This window comes from Gekko japonicus, unplaced genomic scaffold (assembly GCF_001447785.1).
Source record: "Gekko japonicus isolate JY-2015 unplaced genomic scaffold, Gekko_japonicus_V1.1 scaffold710, whole genome shotgun sequence".
Taxonomy (NCBI): Eukaryota; Metazoa; Chordata; class Lepidosauria; order Squamata; family Gekkonidae; genus Gekko; species Gekko japonicus.
In genome coordinates this window covers 703,817-724,989 of record NW_015167559.1, presented here as the reverse complement: position 1 = coordinate 724,989, position 21,173 = coordinate 703,817, and the positions used below count along the sequence as shown (strand labels likewise).

Here is a 21,173-nt window from a genome sequence, read left to right as displayed (position 1 = left end):
TTGTTTGAGGCTGAGGACTGTTTTATCAGTATCATTACAGACTGCTTTGTTTGTTTTATGCTCTTATGCTCTGGCACGTTCTTTATTGATCTATTTTTATTGGCTAGGCTTGTTTTTATTGGCTTATCTGTAATGTTTTAGTTGTAAGTCGCCTTGAACACATTCTGAAAATGCACTAGTTTAGCATGCTTACATGCAGCAGACCATGGTGTATAGCAAGGAGATAGTGATTTTTTACTGAATCCCATGACTTCCCTCTATTTGTCTGCTTTCAATCCATCCCAGGCTTAAGGCCTGCACTGTCAATTCCCAGCCAATCAGTGCATAGTTAGATAACACTGAAGGTACTAAAGAGCCCGCCTGTGGGGAAAGCATCCTATGGACAGGTGCTGTTGCTTGCATGCAGAAAGGCCACATTAACTTTTAAAAAGCTAGGCAAGCCTTGAGGTTTCTGGGGAACTGAGCAGGGCTGCCATCTTTCCTCCAGGAGTGGGAATAAACAAAAAATGCTATTTGCTTGATGGTGTTTTGTCGCCTGGAGAAAACCTGGTTGTGACATCAGTCCTCTTTAGGAATCACTGGAAACTGTATGGTTTTACCAGAGAGTTTTGTAGGGTTGCCAACCTCCAGGTGGGACCTGGACATCTCCCAGCATTACAACTGATCTTCAGCTGACAGAGATCAGTTCCCCTGGAGAAAATGGCTGCTTTGGAACGTGAACTCTGTGGCATTCTACCTCATTGAGGTTCTTCCCCTCCCCAAACCCCATTATCCCCAGGTTCTACCCCCAAATATCCAGGGATTTCCCAACACAGAGTTGACAACCCTAGTTTTTTGCAATTCCTAGAGAGGCATGATGTCCGTTCTTGGTTTTCCTCAGAAGTGACATTGCATCCTTGGCCAATGACCTTTTAAAAATGTTCTCCCACTGCTGTTCCAGTGGGAAATTTGAGCTGGGTAGGAAATGGGAGCTGGGGCAGGGAATTCTTCACCTCCAGGGGGGCTGGCAACCCTAGTGACAAACAATTTGCCCTGCAGAGTGACATCTCAAGAGGACTGACAGGGATACCCAGTCTTCAGGGAGAGATGTAGTAAGGCACTCTTTGCTTGAGTTATATCACCACTACCACCCTGCTTATAATGTCTTGTTAAATCTTAATAAACAGCATTTGTTCTCTTCTTAGTATCCTATGAACCAAAAATCAGGGTCTGACAGGTCCTGACTCCAAAGTGAGACAGGCATACAAATGTTCTAAATAAAAAAATAACTTGTTGAGCATTCTGTTTTCATTTGCAGTCAGTCAGATGCCTCTGGAAAGCTGACAATCCTGCCCTAAAGGAAAGTACCGGTATGTATTTATTTATTTATTATTTAAAACATTTCAATGGCCCCGGTCACACGGGCCAGATAACGCGGGGGGGGGGAGGTGTGGCTCTTTGCAGTGGTTCAATTAGACCTGCCAGAACGCAATCAGATGTAACGGTGACACACTGCGGTTTCGTCCGTCAGCATGTGCACATCAAGGAGGACAGCCGGGGTGAAAGCCGCACGCCAGCGCGATCACACGGAAGATTCCATCGACAGCCCATGGCAAACCATTTGCTAGTACATTTGTTGAGATACTTTTTAACTGTGCAGCTTCGGCAGCACACCACAGGTGCGCTATGCTTGCCAGTTGTTGTGGTGTGATCGTGCCCTGAAAATCTGCCCAGCATTCGTGCCTCTCCCGTGGCAAATTCGGTGTGTGAACGGAGCCTATGCTGCCTTTCCACCCAGTTTCAGGGTTCCCAAGGTGGCAACCATTAAAATGTTTCAGGCATTTTTTTTAAACCCCCAAAGGGGTATTTTTATTGTTTTTCAATAGACTACAAAACTACAAAGAAAAAATTGGGAAGGGACTACATCTATGGATAAAGGAAAGATACCCACACTAACTAAAAACCCAAGAGTGAGAGATCATAACCCAGTTAAACTAAATGTTAGTATTGCATTTGTTAATAAGGCAATATATTTGTAGAGTTCTTGCTTTGCACTGCTTCTATGTTAGTAAATTAGTTATCTTGAGAAGACTTTCTGAGCATCTTCATTTCTTCAAAGAGAAATTCTCAGAGTCCTTCTGCCCTTACTTTGGCTTTCTGTCTCTAAAATCATACACAGTTTTAGCCGCTTCAGCTGCAGAGTTCTCGTCCGATCCAGAGGTTGCTGAGTCACTTGACTTGGTTTCTTCCTCCTTAGATTTTCCCCCCGTTCCCAGCTGGTGTCTCACGAATTCCTTGGCTTTAAAAATGGAATCAATCTTCTCTTTTTTATCGTTGATTTTAAAGATGACACCCTCGGGGATCCCCCACCTGTACTGAATTCCGTTGGTTTGAAGGAAAGCAATTAAATCCTTGTAAGCTTTCCTTTTTTGACGAATTTCAAATGGAATGTCCTTTAAAGTCTTAATAATTGTATTTCCCAGTTTCAGTGGGGTTGCAGAAGTAGCTTTTAATATGGCATCTCTGGTCTGTCTTCTTGCAAATCTTACCACAAACTCTCCAGGCAGGCTATTTTTTTTTAATATAATTGGAGTATGCCCTATAGACAGTCTCCATATCTTTTACTATTTCTTCCGCTGATAAGCCTGTAACTGGAGCGATAGCCTTGGCCAGAGTCTCCTTCAAATCTTTTTCGGTTTCAGGGACCCCCTGGAACCTAAGAATCATGTTAGCCTTTTCCATTTGGAGCTGTAACAAACGATTTTCTTGAAGGTTTCGCCTTCTTTCAACTTCTCCCACTCCTTTCCTCATCTTTTTATTACCGGTGTCCATCTCTACTATTTTTCCTGTTATTTGTTCCACTTTCTTGTCTGTTTCTGCCAACTGACACTGCAGTAAAGCGAAGTTTTGATTCAACAAGGTCAGCTGCTGGTTAATACCATCGAGTTGCTCTACCACCGGCTTTAGCATATCTGCTAGCAGCTTCATGATGTCAGTTCCCTCCTCTGGCCTTGGGCTCTGACTACCCGGTTTCATTTTTAACTTTCCTCGTGTCGCCGCCTTTTTTCCAATTTGTTTACAAATTCAAACTGTTATGCAAAGGCTCGAAGGGCTCGTCGTTACGCAGCAGGCTCTCAGATAAGTTTCTCAAAACAAATCGCTGTTTGCTTCCCCCCTCTCCCCCGTCGCTTCACTTGACTCTTTATGCACATAGGAGGCGTCCCTCCCTGCTCTCCGCTTTTCCCACGGGGGGGGGGATTTGCTTATCAATCAGTCCACTCAAATAGAACTCACGTTCATTGTCAGTCTTCAATCAGACCTCGCTCCCAATCATCGTTATTCTGCTCAGTCTCTCGCGCTTGCCCCAGTCGAACTACCTTGTGCCCGAAGGCCACTCAGCAACTGGACCGTCAGGGCGGAGGGAAGCCTCTATTCTCCAGCAAGTAGCCGTCGAAGAGGCTAACCCTCAAAAGCCCTCTGGCTCGGAGCCCTTCCCGAGAGCTCCGTTGAGGTGCCACTTGAGGTGGCACCCCTCCATGTTGCTGGTGTGCTAATTGCTCCTCCAAGGGTCGGAGAGAGCGACCGCCATTGCTAGTCCACTTCCGGTTCTCCTCAAAATGTTTCAGACATTAATAAGCATTTAAAATACACATACATGTACAATGGGCAATATATAAAACCATTAAATAAAATATAGTATAAATACATTAAAGGTATAAATGCATAAAAACACAGAGAGAGTAGGGCTATTAGGCCCATCCTAGACCCCTTCCAGTCTGGCTTCCGTCCAGGACAGTTCCAGCATTTTAACTGTTTTAATTTATTGTTATTTATATTATATGTTTATATACTTATATTATGAAATGTTGTGTAAGCTGCCCTGAGCCCGCCTTCGCGTGGATGGCGGGGTATAAATTGAATTAATAAATGAATAAATAAATAAGAATTATCACAGGAACACTGGACAAAACAAAAAAGTCTTCAACTAGTGGTGAAGCAGTAGGCTTTTCTGAGTGTAACTTTTCAGGGTGTCATTTTTAAAAAATTATGAATATACTCACTGAAATTTAGCTTTTGCAAAAATTTAATGTTAAAAAAGAGAGTTTGCGGGAAAATAGAGGTCCCTGTCCCTGAAAAACATTTAGTATTAGTCTTTAGTGTTCAAAGGGGGAAAAGCACAGGTAAAGTCACAACCTCTGTTGTTCATTGCAAGGGTTTTGTTTCTTGACCCTGCAAACCAACCTTCCTTAATATCCAGACTCATAAACAGGGATCACACAGAGAGATTTTGCAGAAAGATAAATGCTAAGGTTGTGAGGTGGTAAAAGATTATGGTAGACAGATGTTTAGTGAAACTACCTGATGCATGCTGCTCTGTGGGGTCTTCAGAATGCAGGTAGCCCTTGGGAAGTGCATATTTAACTGAGCTGTAAAAAAGTTTAAGAGGCATCATTTTGTATAGGAAACCAGCATATCAGGCTAGGTAAGAATGCGTCTCCTTGATCTTCTCATTTACTGTGGGCAGATGGGGGTGGTGTTGGTGGGTTTTTTTTAAGGGAAGCATTCAAACATTTACTTGCTTATGTGTTTTCTGAAGTTGTACAACTCTAGTTGTATCACTTGGGGGGTTCTAACCATATTAAGAGGGAAACATCAATTTCTTATAAATAGCATGTTTTAAATTAATAATTCCTTTCTCAGTAAAAAAGAGAGAGCCTATTTTGAACTGAAAAATTCTGCAGAATTTTCTGCCTCCTTTTTTGTAGAGCCACAAATAACACCCACCAAGGGAAGACCATCAACAATTCACAGCTATATATGATCAAAACTGTACATTACATTCATTAAAATATAAAGATGGGTTAGTGGTCATAAACCATTAGAATGTATAAACATATATCCAACAGATTGCTCGTAACATTTCAGCATTATTTACAAAAAGAACTTGTTCAAAACCAACAGTAGACTCCTCTGTATTACCATACATAAACAGTGTCCATAGACCTCCAAACAGCAAGCAACTGTGGCAGAAGACACTTTATCTCCAGAAGCAGACTACTCTACAGATTAAAACCCTCTTGAGCCCCTTCTTGAAAAGTACCTGTTCTGATGAGGAACTGTACACAAAATGCTCTCTCATGTGAAAGACTTCTCCAGCACACAGAAAACCACATATCCAAGAGAAAGCGGGGCTATCATTAGTGTCTGCAGTGTATATTCCCATGTGTCAAATGCATGCTGCCTGCAGAAATCAGCATGAGAGCCCCAAGGGTTCTAACTGTCTTTCACCTGAAGGCCAGCTCTTAGGAGTAAACAGCAGCATGTCAACTCATCACCCATGTCTTTACCAAACAAATCAATAAATACATATTTGTCAGGGCAAGATTCCAATTTCTTGAATAACAGATTTTCAGTGCCACCCTAAGCAAAGTTGCACCCTTCCAAGTCCATAGAAGTCAGTAGGCTTAGAAGGGTATAATTCTGCTTAGAATGATATTGTTTGACTTTGATATGGAAACAAGAAAAATAAAATTAAAAAAAACCTGTCATGATATTAAAAACAAACTTTTAGCAATGTGGATTTTGGATGCTTCAAACCTTGACAAAATATTTTGTAAACATTTTGCAGCTTTAAAAATGACCTTTTTCCCTTCAGAAATTTAGTCTCCACAACAAAAATCAAATTGACTCTGGATATTATGGGGGGAAAGGCAATTTCTTATTAATTAAGAAACCACTTTCTCGTAAATGGACTTTATGGAGTAGGATGAGTTGAAAGCCTAACAATGCTATCATGGTTTCTGCCGAAAACCTGCCTCACTGAGGCATACAAAACTGTAGAAATTGACTCAGTCCTGTGCTGCGGTTTCTGCAGGCCGGACTGACCAAGGGATGCAAACCAAACAGGTGAGAACAGGCAATCAGAATTCTGGCAGTATCCATCAGGACTCTGCAACAGTTTCCACTGAACAAGCAATAATCCTCTCGCCAGCAACAATCCAGGCAGGAAGTGAGCAGAAAGCAGGTAGATTTGTCTTAATTGTGCTGGGAGAGAGAGTCGAAGGCCATTCTAGCCAGAGGAGATTATCCCATTTAGAAGGAAGGGAGGGTGAGTTTCACCTGAACGTTTTCTTTACAAGATATCACAGCAGAAGAAACCATGCTGTAGAGCCGCCTTCTGATCTCTTTGCAGTGAATGAGCAGGCAGGTGGGTAATGCATATGCATGAGAACGCAATTAGGAATGGTAAGACTTAGAAGGATTTTAAGCTCCCCTCGCAATTTCCAAACTTCAAATGGTTTTAATCACCTTCCAGTGAATGAGAGGGCTTTTATAGAACAAGCCCAAACTGCAAGTTGGAATATGAATGTCCCGGAAGCATCTGATTATATTTGCAGGGCTGTTTCAATCCACTGATGCCCTGGGAAAGGATGGCTGGGATGGCATCCCAGAAGCAGCATTTTCTCTGGGTATGATGCTCCCCCATGCTCAAAGAGGCAGACAAAGTGTTTGCTGCTAAAACTCAGTTCAGGGTGAAATTTGGGGTTCACACAGATGATTTTCAAAAGGGGGGAGGGCCTACTTATCAAAAATTATACAGCTGACACCATTGCTGCTGAATGTTCATCCTTGAAGTGCTGTTTCTGTAGAGTGGAGACCACAAACCTCATGGAGTCTAGGGCTTGGACTCCAATCCTCGTGCAAAAACCCAGGATGGAATGAGTTCCAAAGAGCCATTCTCCAGCCGAAGGAGCCTTCCTCCAACTTCAGTGGTTCTTCCTCCAAAAGAGTATCTTGGGTCTGAGAGAGCTCTTTTGAGGACTGCTCTTGAGAGAACAGCTCTGAGAGAATTTGTGACTGACCCAAGGAGCGGGGAATCAAACCTCATTGTCCCAGATTAGAGTCCTCACTCTTAACCAGTACACCAAACTGCTGTGAGAGTCAGGAATGAGTGGGGCACTCAACTGGAGCAGAAAGTCTCCAAAGAGCCAATCAGGAGACAGGAAGGACATAATCTGAAACTATGGAAAATCCCTAATCTAGCTATGCTAACTAGCAGTTCTTCAGCTGTTCCCTATAGGCTGCTCTCATATTCTTCAAGAAGGTGCGCTATAGACCTTGTATATTCCAACAGATCTAAAAGTCTGCAATCAATAGAAGATCCATACAGATTGGGCTAAACTGAAATACAAGAGTCAGTCTGTCAGGGGGGCAACGGAATAGGGTGAACATTTTCACATACATTAAAGAGGCAATTGCCACTATGGAGGAAGCCAACTCCAGAAATATGTCATGTGACCCTCCCTTTCTCTTAACCAGCAAGAAACAAAAGAATGTACTGCCCACAAGAGTTGCAAGGACTAGATTCTCTCTTTTAAAGCACCTACAGCAGCAATTTTCAAGAGAAGCACTCTGGAGTGATATGTTCAGTGTGATTTTCCTCCTTGGCAATTTGCCAAAAGATGCAAGGACTGTGTTGCATAGTGCACTGTGCAGATCGCCTCCTTTGCAATGGCTATTTCATGCACTAAAGGGAAGAACTGACATTAGAGTGCCTAGTGGGATCCTGCGTCCTCTCTTAATGGAAAGAGTTTTGCATGGAGAAGAGGGAAGACCCATTTCCCACTGAAAGGTGATGCTTTTTTCTAGAGAAGAGATGCTCTTTGAGATAAACCTTTGCAATCCCCAAGAGGTCCCTTTTCACCACAAACCCCATGGAATTTGTGGCAGCCCCTGTGGGGAAACCAATATGCTGAAGAGGTGAGTTTTCTGCAGCCATCTGTGTAAGGCAAAGAGACTTTGCAGGAGAGCTTCTCCAGGGGCTTTCAGGCCTTCTCAGTGCATGCACAGCATAGCAGGGCAATCAAACATCTGGGGGTGTTTAGTAATGTGCTTCCATTTGTTGTGCCAACCACAAGCAGGTTTTTTTCCACCTTGTGTGCCGAGACACATTTCTAAATTGAATATGTATATATGCCCTTTCATATACATACCTCTTAGCAAGCATGGGAGAGCACCTCGCAGAGAGAAAATAAGCCCCCAAGGCATGACCAAAGCTGCCTCAAGTCACAACATTTGCAACATGAGCTCTATAGGCCTGTTTAGCAAAAGATTTTTATGGACCGCAAGCTACTCTGGGTAAATGTATTTGGTAAATATGTGTGGTAATTATACAGAATATTATTCTCTGTAGAGCAGCACTAGGGAAGACGATTTGCATTGGAAATGTGGACCTTTCATGTAAATGAATGTATTATTTGTTTATGAAAACAGATTAAGACTTGTCTAAAGACCTAGAACTCAACCATATGTAAAAACAGAGAGACAGCCCCTTACATTTTCAATGTGCTCTGCGAGCATTTTTCTAATTAAGCCGGGTATGCTTGAAAGGAAGGAAGGGAAAGGCACAATTGTCTATCCAATTTACATCTTGCTGATTGTGAAGATTTGGGGAAGCTCCACTGCACTGAGAGAAGTCACAGCTCTCCTGTCTCCTTGTAGTTTTCATCTTTCCAAAAAGGGATCACCACTGCTTCTGTGTATTTTTAATCCAAATGTCTTGAAAATCCCTGAAGTCAGTTGAAAAGTAAAGTACAACATATCAGTGATTACCACTCTGGGAATGTAATTACTGATATCTCTGAAGTCCAATCATACATGCTCCCCGCCTCAGTATTGCCTCTTTTCAGGAGTTTGTGATAGCATTGCATAAGTTACCACAACTGTGAAGGGACCTACTCATCACACACACATACAATTTGCCAGATGCCATTGTTTCCATATTGCAGCATTTCAAACAGCAATCACTGTCAAGGCCAGGCTGGGATTACGTCTTGAATCCATAGGAAGAGCCCTGCTGGATCAGATAGGGTTGCCAAGTCCATCTTCCATCCCCAGCGGGGGACTTTGGGGGCGTTCCTGGAGGGGGCGGGGCATCCCCGACGTGATGACGTCACGTAGGGGACGTCCGCCCCCCCCACATCCGCCCCTGTGCCAGATCTCCAGAAACGGCAGTTCCCTGCACTTAAAGGAGCTGGCGTTTCCCTTTTAAATGCAGGAGCCGGCGTTTCCCCTTTAAGAGCAGCCGTGTTTCCCTTTTAAGAGCATGAAGCTGGCATTTCCCTGCAAGCTTGCGGAGATCAGGCTTGGGAGGAAACACGGGTTCCACACACTTAAAGGGAGAGAGATGGGTGGCTGTGGGTGTTGGGGGTGGGGCTTCACCTGCCAACCATCTGGCTGGCGACGGGTAGACCCCCCCAAAATGGGGGACCCCTGGCAAACCTGGGGGGTTGACAACCCTAGGATCAGATCTGGTGGATCAGTCCATCAAGTCCAGCATCCTGTCTTACACAGGGGCCAAACTGTTGCTCTGGAGCGCCAGTGAACAGGACAGAGAGGCAAAGGCCTTCCCTTGATGTTGTCTCTTAGCACTGATACTCAGAGGTTTGCTGCCTGTGTGTATGTATCCTGCCTTAAATCACCACAACTGGTAGATGTTGATGGACCTCTTCTCCATCTGACTAATTCCTTTTTAAAGCCGTCTATAGTCTCTAACAACACCACACCCGCTAGCAGTGAATGCCGCAATTAATTGGTAGATGTTGATGGACCTCTTCTCCATCTAATTCCTTTTTAAAGCCATCTATAGTCTCTAACATCACCACACCCGCTAGCAGTGAATGCAGCAATTAATTGATTAATTAATTAATTAATTCAATTTATATCCCACCCTCCCCGCCAAGGCAGGCTCATGGCGGCTTACATTAAAAGTTAAATTACATTTTTACAAAAGTATAAATATCATAGAACATCATATGCAGTTAAAACTTAAAAACTTGTTTAGTTAATCCAGACCTGAAGTGTGAGTACTCCAGCCCATGTGAGTACTTAGGACTAGGGTGTGAAGTACAGAGTGCAGAAGTTGGGCTCTTACTATTTGTACCAGGTCTGGCCAAGCCAGAGGTTTCATATTATCTGCCAATTACATGTGGTATTAAGTCCAGGCACATCTTGTCCCTTATTAGGTTAAGTCTCAGCCTCACAACATGAAATTCTTAGTTCAAGTCTTAGAAGGGTCCCAATCTTTTTGAGCCTGTGGGCACTTTTGGAATTTTAGCATACTGATGTAAGCACAGCCACAATATGGCTGCCGCACAATGGCTGGCACAAGAGGAAGAACCACCCACACAACAGCTGCTATAGGAGGTGGAGCCAGCCACACAATGGCTGACACAACTGACATTCATTTACACAGTGAAGACCCTTGTGCTGCAGTAGCAGTGCTACCAAAGTATTTTTTTAAAAAACCTGTTCAGATCAAATCTCCAAAGGCCAATCAGAAGCCCTGCAGGGAAACTCTGCTTTGCCCTGTCTACTTTCTAAAAAAACACTTGGTGGGCCCAGTGGACAGGGTCACATGACCACATAAACACCTTAACATGTTTGTCTGCACTCATATGGCTGTTTCAATCATGTGACTTTAATAACTGAACCTGAAATTTTCCTAAACCTCAAAGTTTGAAAGCTTATATATTTTGAAATATATATGAAAGTGTATATATTTTGAGTAAAGACTCCAGCATTTAGCTTACTAAAATATCTCTCACTCTCTCTCACACACACACACAAAAACAAAACTAATTTGCACAACCATTGCACATGTTTTTCCATTTCCACTTTTTAAATATATGCATATTATTTAGTGTGTGTGTGCGCGCACACACACACCTGGAAGTCATGGTGACCTCTGGTGACTGATCCCTACATGGGGCTTGGAGGATATTCAGAGAGGTGGCTGAATAAAGTCTGACTCCTGTCTGCCGGTATTCCAAGGAGGTCTCCCATCCAAATACTTGTCAGAGTCAACCCTGCTTAGCTTCCAAGATCTGACAAGACTGGACTTGCCTGGGCTGTCCAAATCAGGGATGTTTCTACTTATCATGCCCATCAGTTGGGCTGAGAGAGAGGTCACACAGTACTGTGACACTCTTAACTACTGCATGTGTACCACACCGGCATAGAAACTTTTTTTTAAAGTATGCAAGTGTGCAAGGGCTCACCCTTCCTATTTAAAACAAAGATTTATGGTGAAAGGAAAATAAATTCTCCAAAAATTCTAATTTTCACAGTCTAACAATTGAGTCTCAGTTTCTACACAACTTTAACAAAAACAAGTTATGTTTAAGGAAGAGAACCCATTTTCTGTGAGTTATTTTAGGAAGAACCCTATTTTTATATCCGGAATTAATGAGAAATAGCTAGAGGCATTTTCTCCCCTACCTGACAGATCCCTTGAGGCAAAGAGGACTCTTGTTTCTGAAGACCTTATATCTGTCTCACTGTGGGTTACAGGCATCTGCTCAGAGGCCCAAATTAAGGGTCAGTTTCTTAAACAGGTCCTCATAATGAAGAGGGCTGAATTTATGGCTGAGCTGAAGATTGAAACTGAAATAATTTATTTAATGGTGTGTCTTTCGTTGAGCATGGTATCTGATAAACTGATAAAATCTTCATTTTAAATTTTATTAATGGAACATGTTTCCATGTTATCACACTTATATAACAAAAATGGGTAATTCAACCCCATATCAACAGAGAGTTTTAAAATATATATATCACAATGTTATTTCATAAAGATTTTATATAATAAAAGGAATCATCAGATTGGCTCCAGTAGCTATTACATGAAACCTATTCCTTCTGAAATTATTTTTCCTTGGTGCTGTCATATAAAATAGGCTAATTTTGTTACTTCAATAACAGAATAAACTTGTAATAATAGCTCTGTACTTATAGATGTTGGATGGTCTTTCCATGTGCTTGCCAATTAGAACATAAGAACATAAGAGAAGCCAAAGTTGGATCAGGCCAATGGCCCATCTACTCCAACACTCTGTCACACAGTGGCCAAAAATACCAGGTGCCATCAGGAGGTCCAGCAGTGGGGCCAGGACACTAGAAGCCCTCCCACTGTTGCCCCCCCCCAAGCACCACGAATACAGAGCATCACTTGCCCCAGCCTGAGAGTTCCTATCTATACCTTGTGGCTAATAGCCACTGATGGACTTCTGCTCCATATGCTTATCTAATTCCCTCTTGAAGCCGTCCATGCTTGTAGCCGCCGCCACCTCCTGTCGCAGTGAATTCCATGTGTTAATCACTCTTTGGGTGAAGAAGTACTTCCTTGAAGCAGGGCCTTGGATGATATCCACAGTGGTTAGGAAGGTTCATAAGGGAGTAGGCAGCCTTTCAGGAATGTTGGTCCCAAACAGCAAATCGGAAGCCGGTATAGATGGAAGAAGACTGGAGTGATATGATCCCTACAACCCACTCTAGTCAACATCCTAGCTGCAGCATTCTGTACCAACTGAAGTCTCCAAACTCTTTTCAAGAGCAGTCTCACACAGAGCACCTTGCATTACTATCACATTTCCTATATCTAGTAGTTATATTGGAGATCTCAGTTAGCTTTGCCAGAATTAAATACAAGTTAAGCGATAACATAGTAAGGCTTGTAGCTGGAGGGGAGGGTCATAGAACCATACAAAGCAGGAGATTCCTTTATTTGATTACCTAAATTATTGGACCATTTTTCCTTAAGATCCTTCCAGAAACAAAATGTTCCCCCCATGAATCTTATTGAATGGAATTTGATCTCTTATAACAAATACTTGTTTACACAGTTCAGTCAGAAAATGCCAAATTTACAAACTACTGGTAAGTATATCATTATATATAGCTTATGAAACTGCTCCCACAAAAGATATCACAGATATGTCAACAGCTTTCTTAGCTTTGGCTGTAGAGCAAAGCTAGATCATTACTCTGAAATTTCTGATCCCAGGGAGAGCTATTCCACCAGTCTTTTTGTGGTTGGACACTTCAGTACCCTGGACAGATCCCAGCATGCTCCCCCACAGCTAATAATATTTTGAGCCCCGCTTTTATAGCCAAGTAAATTCCATATCCACCCCTCCTTTCATTCCCTGGATCCTTGCCCCCTAAATAAATAAATAAAAATAAATTGAGAATCTGTTTGGATCCTGAAAGAAGAATTATAACAAATTATAAATTATACCAAAGAACTATATTTAGGTATAAATTATACCAAAGAACTATATTTGGATCTACAAAATATCCCAGAGATGTAATTTGGGTTGCATTCATGAAGAATTCGGATCCCCCTCTCATCATGTAGTACATTTATACTTGGCTATATTCTAAAATATGGGCTACTAGTATCTGGCATATGAATCTGCCTTATACCAAGTCAGACTATTGATCCATACAGCTCAGTATTGCCTATTCTGTCTGACAGAGGTTCTCTAAGATCTCAGGCAGAAAAGGGTCTTTTGTAACACTTACTACCTGATATCCTTTGAACTAGATATGCCAAGAACTGCGCACTGGACTTCCTGCATACAAAACATGTGCTCTGCCATTGAACCATAGCTCCTCCCTCTTGTGGAAGGACAATTATAATCCCACCCTACTAGAAATGGGATCTGGATCATGGCATCTCATTTATTCCTAAAGCTATAGAGGTGCCATGTAAATGATACACTGAGCTTCTGTCACTGTGGATCTAAAAGAGAAACAAGAATACAGACTTCTCCCAGACTTACTGAAATCTTCAGCCATTTAACTACCTTTTGCTTCAACTACCTTTGTTTTGTGAGTATGTCCATTGTTTTGTGAAGAATGTTTTGTCCGTTTTCAGTCTACTGTGAGTCAGTTTCACTGGGTGATGAGTCAGAAGTATGTCTATTTCTTTGTGAGATCCACTATTTGGGAGTGAAACACTGATCCAGCAACAAACCAGAGTGTTGCTACGGAAATTCACTGTCTCCACATAATGCAATAGAAATATACTCAATTTTGCATCAAAATGGTGAGATACAGATGGCAAAATGTAGACATTTACATCCACTACAGAGTTCAAATCTCATCTTCTCAATTAGTTTTGGCATTTTTCCCCCTGAACATATCAAGTAGCAGCAATTGCCTCATTGCCAGGCGCACATAACACCAGGGGTTTCTTATACATTCCAAGCAGCATTAATTTGTGGGACTGTCTTTGCTGGAAGCAGGCAATTAATTTGTATTTTGCAGGGTTGGATTTCCCCCCTTTATCTGAGGACTGTCAGCTTCTTACATTACACAGGTGACCTGAGGAAAACAAAGATCTGCCAGGATTGGATGAGAACAGAATGGAGACATTCATTTCCCCAGCATAGGTGGTGTAACAAATCAATCTTGACTCTGCTGATAAATTGAACTTCAAGCTTGGCAAGGTTCCTTTTTAGGTGCAAACCAGTGTGAGACACAGCAGGAAGCCAAGGCAAAAGGGAACCAACATTTTTAGCATTTCATTTTCCAAAACAAAAACAAACACAGAACCCTGCTCAGTAGGAAAATCAGTTCTTCTCTACTCATGGCTCATCTTGTGTAAAAAATGTCTCCCCAAAATTAAAGCAGCAGATGGAGGGGGCTAGGTTCAGAAGCTTATCTGAACCCTTGGGAACAGGGAGGATATTTTAAAAGCCACTTTCAAATTCCAGAGAAGACAAATCGCGGTGCAATCTTCCAGTATCCAAACAAATGAACCCAAACCAACCCCTTATTCCCAGGGGAGTAGCTACATTATCTGATTGCAGCAAAAATAAACAGGAGTCTTGAGCTAGAATAAAGCAGAATAAATAAAAAATTGTTCATCTTGAAGGTACCGCAATACTCCTGTTTATTCTTGTTCCCCATTTCCTCGAATATCTATTGAAAGCTCAGGTCCCCCATCACCACCACTACAATGTAGACACGGGCAGGACTGAAGTGGTGTCTTCCCATGCAATCCTAAGCAGAGTTACACCCTTGTGATCCCATTGAAGTAAATGGATTTAGAATTGTGTAATTCTGTTTAGGATTGCCATGCTGGAATGTATGTCACCCTTGGGCACTGTTATGAGAGTAACCCTGGAAAGCACCCTAATTTATGAGTTTATAGTTCATTAGAGATTCTTTATCAGACAGGTAATACTTGGTAGATATTTTGGAGACCAGGCATAAATAATTATTTGCCCAAATCCCAAAGTCACAGGAACAAAACATAATGACTCAAGGGTGGCAGAAGCGACACCACAATGACTCAGAGCCCTGTTCCTTTCTATTGCTTTAACTGTGTCAGGTACTGTTTGAGGCATTTCTCTAGTTTAGAAATTCATCCAGCCAGGAAGCACTGGATGCGTTCAGATGGGGCGTTTCAGCCGGCATAAACTGTACCGGTTGGAACCGGTGCAGTTATGCCGGCTGAAACCCGATCACACTTACCTCCTGTCTGCGGAGCCCATCGCTGTATGCCCGTTCACATGCAGCGGGCGTCGGCGTGGGGTTTTTTTTAAAAAAAAACTCAGTTTGAGCATGCACCTAGGCAGCCATCCACAGAATGGTGATCTTTGCGCATGCGCAAAAATATCCCGTCTTACATTTAAACTTTAAAGGTAAGGACTTACCTTTAAAGTTTAAAGACCAAACTGGCCTCCCTGAAGTCCCGGACTCCTCCGAAAGGTTAAACTAAGGACCTTTTCTTTCTTTTTTTTAAACAAACGCCAGGGCAAAGCTTCGCCCAAGCGCATATCCCCGACCTTTAAAAAAAACGGTGGCCAAAAATCGGAAGCCTCAGGCTTCCGAATGGAAGTGGCTCTGCAACGGTGGAGAGCGATCAGACGGGGGTAAAGCGATTGTGGAAGTGAAAGTTGGTCTCTCAGGTGTCCAGAGGGGACCTCGTGGCAGAATACAATGGTGTAAAGCTCTTTGCAACGGTTAGGGACGGAAGGCAGATGTTCGCCGTGTGAACGCCAGTAAGTACACCGATTCCAACTGGCACCTATTCCATTGCAAATGCCCTGTCTGAACGCACCCACTAAGTACTTAAGGCTGCCTTGAGGTGGGGCCCAGACAGCTCTTGAAATTACAACTGACCTCCCCCCAAAACCCCACCCTCCCAAGGCTTTACTTCTCAAATCTCCAGGAATTTCCCAAACTGGAGTTGGAAACCCTGTAAGTACTATAGATCTCAGTGGCAACTGAGGTTCCTGAGCATGCTCAGAGGCTTTCGACATATTACTCTGAAAGTTGGAAGTGAAAGTTGATCTCTCAGCTGTCCAGAGTTTTCCCTCCTCATGGGTTAAGCTTAGGGAAGGTGGGGCAAAGGAAAATAGTGGCAGGGAATTTTTCCAGAACTGGTCTTCTGGGATTTTAGAGAATTCTTTGGAAAAGACTCAGAATTCTGTAAAAAGGATCATCAAGACTGAGTCCATTCCTGACTGAGATGCATGCATTTCATCTACCTTTAGAGCAGGTATGCTATTACACGCAAGTGCCTTGATGGAGCTGTGCGCTTCCTCTAAGTCAAAAGGAAAACATAAAAAGGAGGGGATGCATGGCATAAGCTTTGGCTGAAAGCCGATTAATAGAGTGGTGCATTGGCATCAAGCTGAAAGGTCTCATAATACACAAACAATGGCAAAGAAACCCCACGATTTAAAAATGCTCAGGTGGCAGGACAAGCTGAAAAAAGGTGAGGGGGCTGAAATCTGTTTGGCCCCTTCCTGTTTGGTCTTCTGGTGGACAAACAACACTTCCTAGTTCCAGAGGTCCTCTAAGCTAAGCTGATGTGCTTTTATACTAAATTTTTGTGTTTTTCTACACAAAAATTTAGTATAAAAGGACATCAGCTTAGTTTACAACTAATTTTTCTATTGACTTTCTACAGTTTTATAGTTTTTTTGCCGATATGTTTCGTGCTATTTTTAGTCCTATCTTAATGGTTTTCAGTGGAATACAGTGGGTTGCTGTGGGGGCCTTTATCAAGACAGGTTATAACCTCACTAAATAGATAAATGGTTACACCCAGGATGCATAGATGCACGTAACCAGTCCCTTTGCATTCTGAGATAACACAGTGAAAGTGCAGTTGAATAACTCCTTGTTTCAGTTCATAATAAAGGAGCATTAGATTCCCTTCTCTATTCATGGTTTTGCTTTGCCTTATCTTTTGTCCATATCCAATAGTACAGTGTTTCTCTGAAAAGGCTTCTCATCCACCTTTACAGCTCGCCAGTGATATTCCTTTTGCTTCCTTTCACCCAGCTGTTGTTGCAGCCACACTTGATGTAACGATGAGCATCCTTGTGTAAATACCTCTGGCTGCATTCTTTAGAAACCTTTTACATTTTCTACCACGCAGGTCGAAAATGAGGAATCATATATCTTCAGAATTATGCGAGAAGTGTTCCTCTGTTAGAGATATCAAAGCTTGAAAAACATTCAGGTAAGCACTATTGCCAAAACAATTTTATTGTGATCCACAGAATGGACCAAGAATTGCACATGTTTAGGTGTAATGATTCCAGCAAAACACCTTTTTACAATTTCAGAAAAGCAACTCGCAAATGCTCAGAGCTGTTTAGTGTTATCAAAAATGAGATACACAGTAGAGAGAGATTCTGTGGCATGAGTGAGTAGTCAATAGCTACATAATACTGCTGAAATTCCAGTGCCTTCCATAAAGGAGGTAGTGGGCAAATAGGTATAAAATCGGTTACAGAAAACAATCCAGGCCAAGCACTGAACACCATATTACCTTGGCTACAGCCATTTTCAAATGGAGTTTTCTTCATAATTGCAACTATAACCTGTTCAAGATACTCAAAATTGTATCGGGGGGGGGGGGGGTCACTCTTGCAGAATAAAATTCCACTGGGATTCATCCTTTTCATTTCTGCTGTTTCCCAGGCTTCTTTAGCTGTGAAGGATTTCTGTCTATCACTGTCATGCACAACTGCATGGGCCGATGGGGATTCTTATGGCCATTGAAGTGTAGGTCTCGATCCTGCAGTTAATGTAACACATGCAGGCCACTACACTGAACTAATTATTCTCTCACTACATTTTCTAATTATTTTCTCACTAATTATATTTTCTCACTAATAACTCACTAATTATTTTCTCACCAATGTAACAGAGTTACAGAGGTTTACGTGTTGGGAAGTAACAAAGTTTCCTCACCATGTCTTCATTACAGTCTTACACAGCTGCTTTTACTGCCGATCTGCCTTATCCTTAACTTAAGGGGGAGGAGGATAGCAGTTAATAAAAAATAGGAATATTGTATAAAATTAATTTTAAAAAGCAATAAATAAAATACTGTATGTAAATAGTCCAGCTATTTAACTTCAGCTACCGATCCCAGTCAAAACAAATAAAGAATAGCACAGTACTGCCTAACATGTTAGGGTTGCCCTTTCTTTCTCCTTGCAGGGGTCTTATGCCCTTAAAAGCTGCATCACAGGCAGACGCCATTTCCCACATGGAGATGGAGCAAAGAGTAAAGCTATATACAAGCTGAAGTTCTGACCAGAGTTCTAGCCTTTAATAGGACAAAGGGTTTCAATCCTGTTCAAAGCACCTCTTTCAAGGCGTCCAAAATATATTTAGGTTAAGGGCTAGAGGGCCAGCCTTCAAGAAAAATGGAATTACAGAAATGTAGAACATTTCCCAATGTTGCCTCCCTTGCCTCTGTAGTTTGCCATAGAGCAAGGATAATACTATGAAGAGGACATTCCCTGTCTGCCTTCAGGATTACAATGGATGGAAAGCTGCAAAAAGCCATTGCAAACTCTAGAATAGTCCTGGTCAAATGGGCTACTAACTGGATAGCTTTGCAAAAATAAACTGAGTGAATGATCTTGTCCCTTGATTGTTTCTACCTAATTCATGTGTGTTGACATGAGGACAGAGGCACACCACCAAACTGGCCTTTGACAGGAACAGTGAGGTAAAGCAGATCATCCACAAATCAGATGGCAAGGATGCCACTTGATGGTGAGCATCTGGCAACAGGATTTCCAAAAAATCTAGTAATATGGTGGAGGTGTGAGGCCTTTCCATCATGACGGTGGCTCAATAACTGACAAGACAAACATTTAGCATGTCACAGTGGCATGCCTGGAGAACTTCCTCATTACCAGAATTTGGGATGGTTCACATGTTACACATCACATTTGCTATCAAGTGTGTTCTCCACAGGGAGTCCCAGCAAATTAGTATCCACTGACTAGTTTCTGTATATCATAGATATGACGGAAAATGTGCTTGTTGCATTTTTTAGATGTACACTTATAACAACAATGCACACCCAAAAATGTAACATGCAATGTGCCCCTTTATGAAACATACCCACATAAGGAGTAACTCCTGATTATCCTATGACTAGGACATTTTTAGTTGGTATTGTTATGCTTTAAATAACCACAATTTTTATCATTTTTTTTATCATTTGCAGACCATTTCACTAGCGATTATAAGACAATAGTGTTTGTTTGCTTATTTACTGTATTTTAGTGAAGCCATAACTGTGTTCCTCCTGGTCTAACAGCTGGTTTTCAGCAAAAGACCTTGAAATAATGAATGACTTAATAACAACGTCAGTCTGGTTTTTTCCATTAGTAGATCTATAACTCAGATCCAGCAGTTCAAGTAAAGAACTCTTCTCTTTTGTTCTGCTTCATGAATAGAGAGTCATCATCATCCACTGCAAAGAATGAGAGAAATTAAGTTGCTTTATCATGGTGGTCTGCACACAAACATACAATTATTAGAGGGAGAGGGACCATGAGAATAGCTTAGTAAACAGTCTAGCTCAGCTTGGAGTGGCTATTGGCCTTGGTGCTGGTGAAGAACGGGCTTCAAGAATCATCATATAGCCTGGGTATTCCAAGTCCGGGACTCAGGTAAGTCAAGCAAACGTCACTGAGCTCTCACTGGCCTACTGGGAATCAGTATGGAGGAGGTGGAGGGAAATGCTGTCAAGTCACAGCCGACTCATGGGGACCAGTGTTCCCTCTAAGATGAGTTAGTGTGAACTAGCTCATATGTGTTCTAGCCTCTGGCTCACACATTTTTGTCTTTGCTCAGGAAGGATGGCTCCAGAGCAGACTAATTGATGCAGTAGCCAAATCGCTCACTCACAACTTTAATGCCAGTAGCTCACAAAGTAGAATTTTTGCTCACAAGACTCCACAGCTTAGAGGGAGCATTGATGGGGGGGGCAATCTGGTTTTCAAGGCAAGAGACGTATGGTTTGTCATTGCCTGACTCTGCATAGCAACCCTGGACTTCCTAGGTGGCCTCCCATGCAAATAATAAGCAGGGCCAGTCCTACTTTGCTTCGGGCTAGGCTGGGCCATCCAGGTCAGGGTTGTGTACATACATTTATATCAGTGGAGAGGAACTAGTTCCATTTCTAGCAGGAGCTAGAAATGCAGGAGCTCTTGTGATACTAAATGGCCAATGATTATATGCCCAGGCAGAGGACCAGACCACTGGGTTTATCATCCCAGGTATCTCTCCGGCTGAAGTAAAAGGTTTCTGTACTTTTTGAGAGGGCAGAGAAAAGGTGGACAAATAACTCTTGCAGATCCTTGAATCTCTGGCAGTACATTCGAAACTGTACTATCAGGTGTCCATCACCTGTGTGAAAATGGTCAGGTCCAAATCCAGCGATATCACTTGCCCCCAGCTCTCAGACCTTCTGGCACTCGGAATAGGAACATAACATTTTGGAGGTACATCTGCTTCCCCCAAATTCAATCCCTGACATCCCCAGTAGTCAGTGATGTGGAAGGCCTCTGTCTGAGAACCTGAAGAGCTGATGCCAGCCAGAGTGAAAAATAATGACCAGAGCACCTTCATGTGTTCGTGGAAGGGAAACTGATGTGATTGGATCAGGGTGCAGTGAGAAACTTTAATTTAACTCTCTAGCGCAGATAAAAATGTGTTGGTTAAACTAGATTTCATTAAACAAAGTGATCTGAATAATTTTCCCTTGATTGTGTTTGTTAAAACATTTCAGATGAGGGGCTCCCCTCTTGCTTACTCTGGCTGCGGTCACACACAACATTAGCCACGCAAGAGATACGGAAGACAAGCGGAGTTTCCGGTCGCGATCTCACCAGCACATCTGGGAAGCGTAGCGCTTCCGTGGCACAACTGAGGCTTCCTGCCGAAAAAGCGCAGCAAAAAACTAGTACCCTGGAGGTACTAGTTTCCAGAAACTGCGGGGCAAGGGCGGGCGTCTGATCGCGTTTCCGGTGGCATCCGGCGCCCGCCCATGTCCCCTTGCGGAAAAGGGGTTTTTT

At 42.5% G+C, this 21,173-nt stretch overlaps 1 protein-coding gene across 1 annotated transcript in view; it reads right to left on the bottom strand.

Annotated features, from left to right (window-relative positions):
• Nucleotides 1-17,366: 17,366 nt before the first annotated feature.
• The window catches only part of LOC107112580 (calpain-14-like), a 54,833-nt gene continuing 51,026 nt past the window's right edge, over nucleotides 17,367-21,173 (bottom strand). The window contains exon 21 of the mRNA XM_015413745.1: nucleotides 17,367-19,567. Within this exon, the coding sequence (XP_015269231.1) occupies nucleotides 19,541-19,567 (27 nt within the window). The 3' untranslated portion in view covers nucleotides 17,367-19,540. The remainder of the gene's footprint in view (nucleotides 19,568-21,173) is intronic.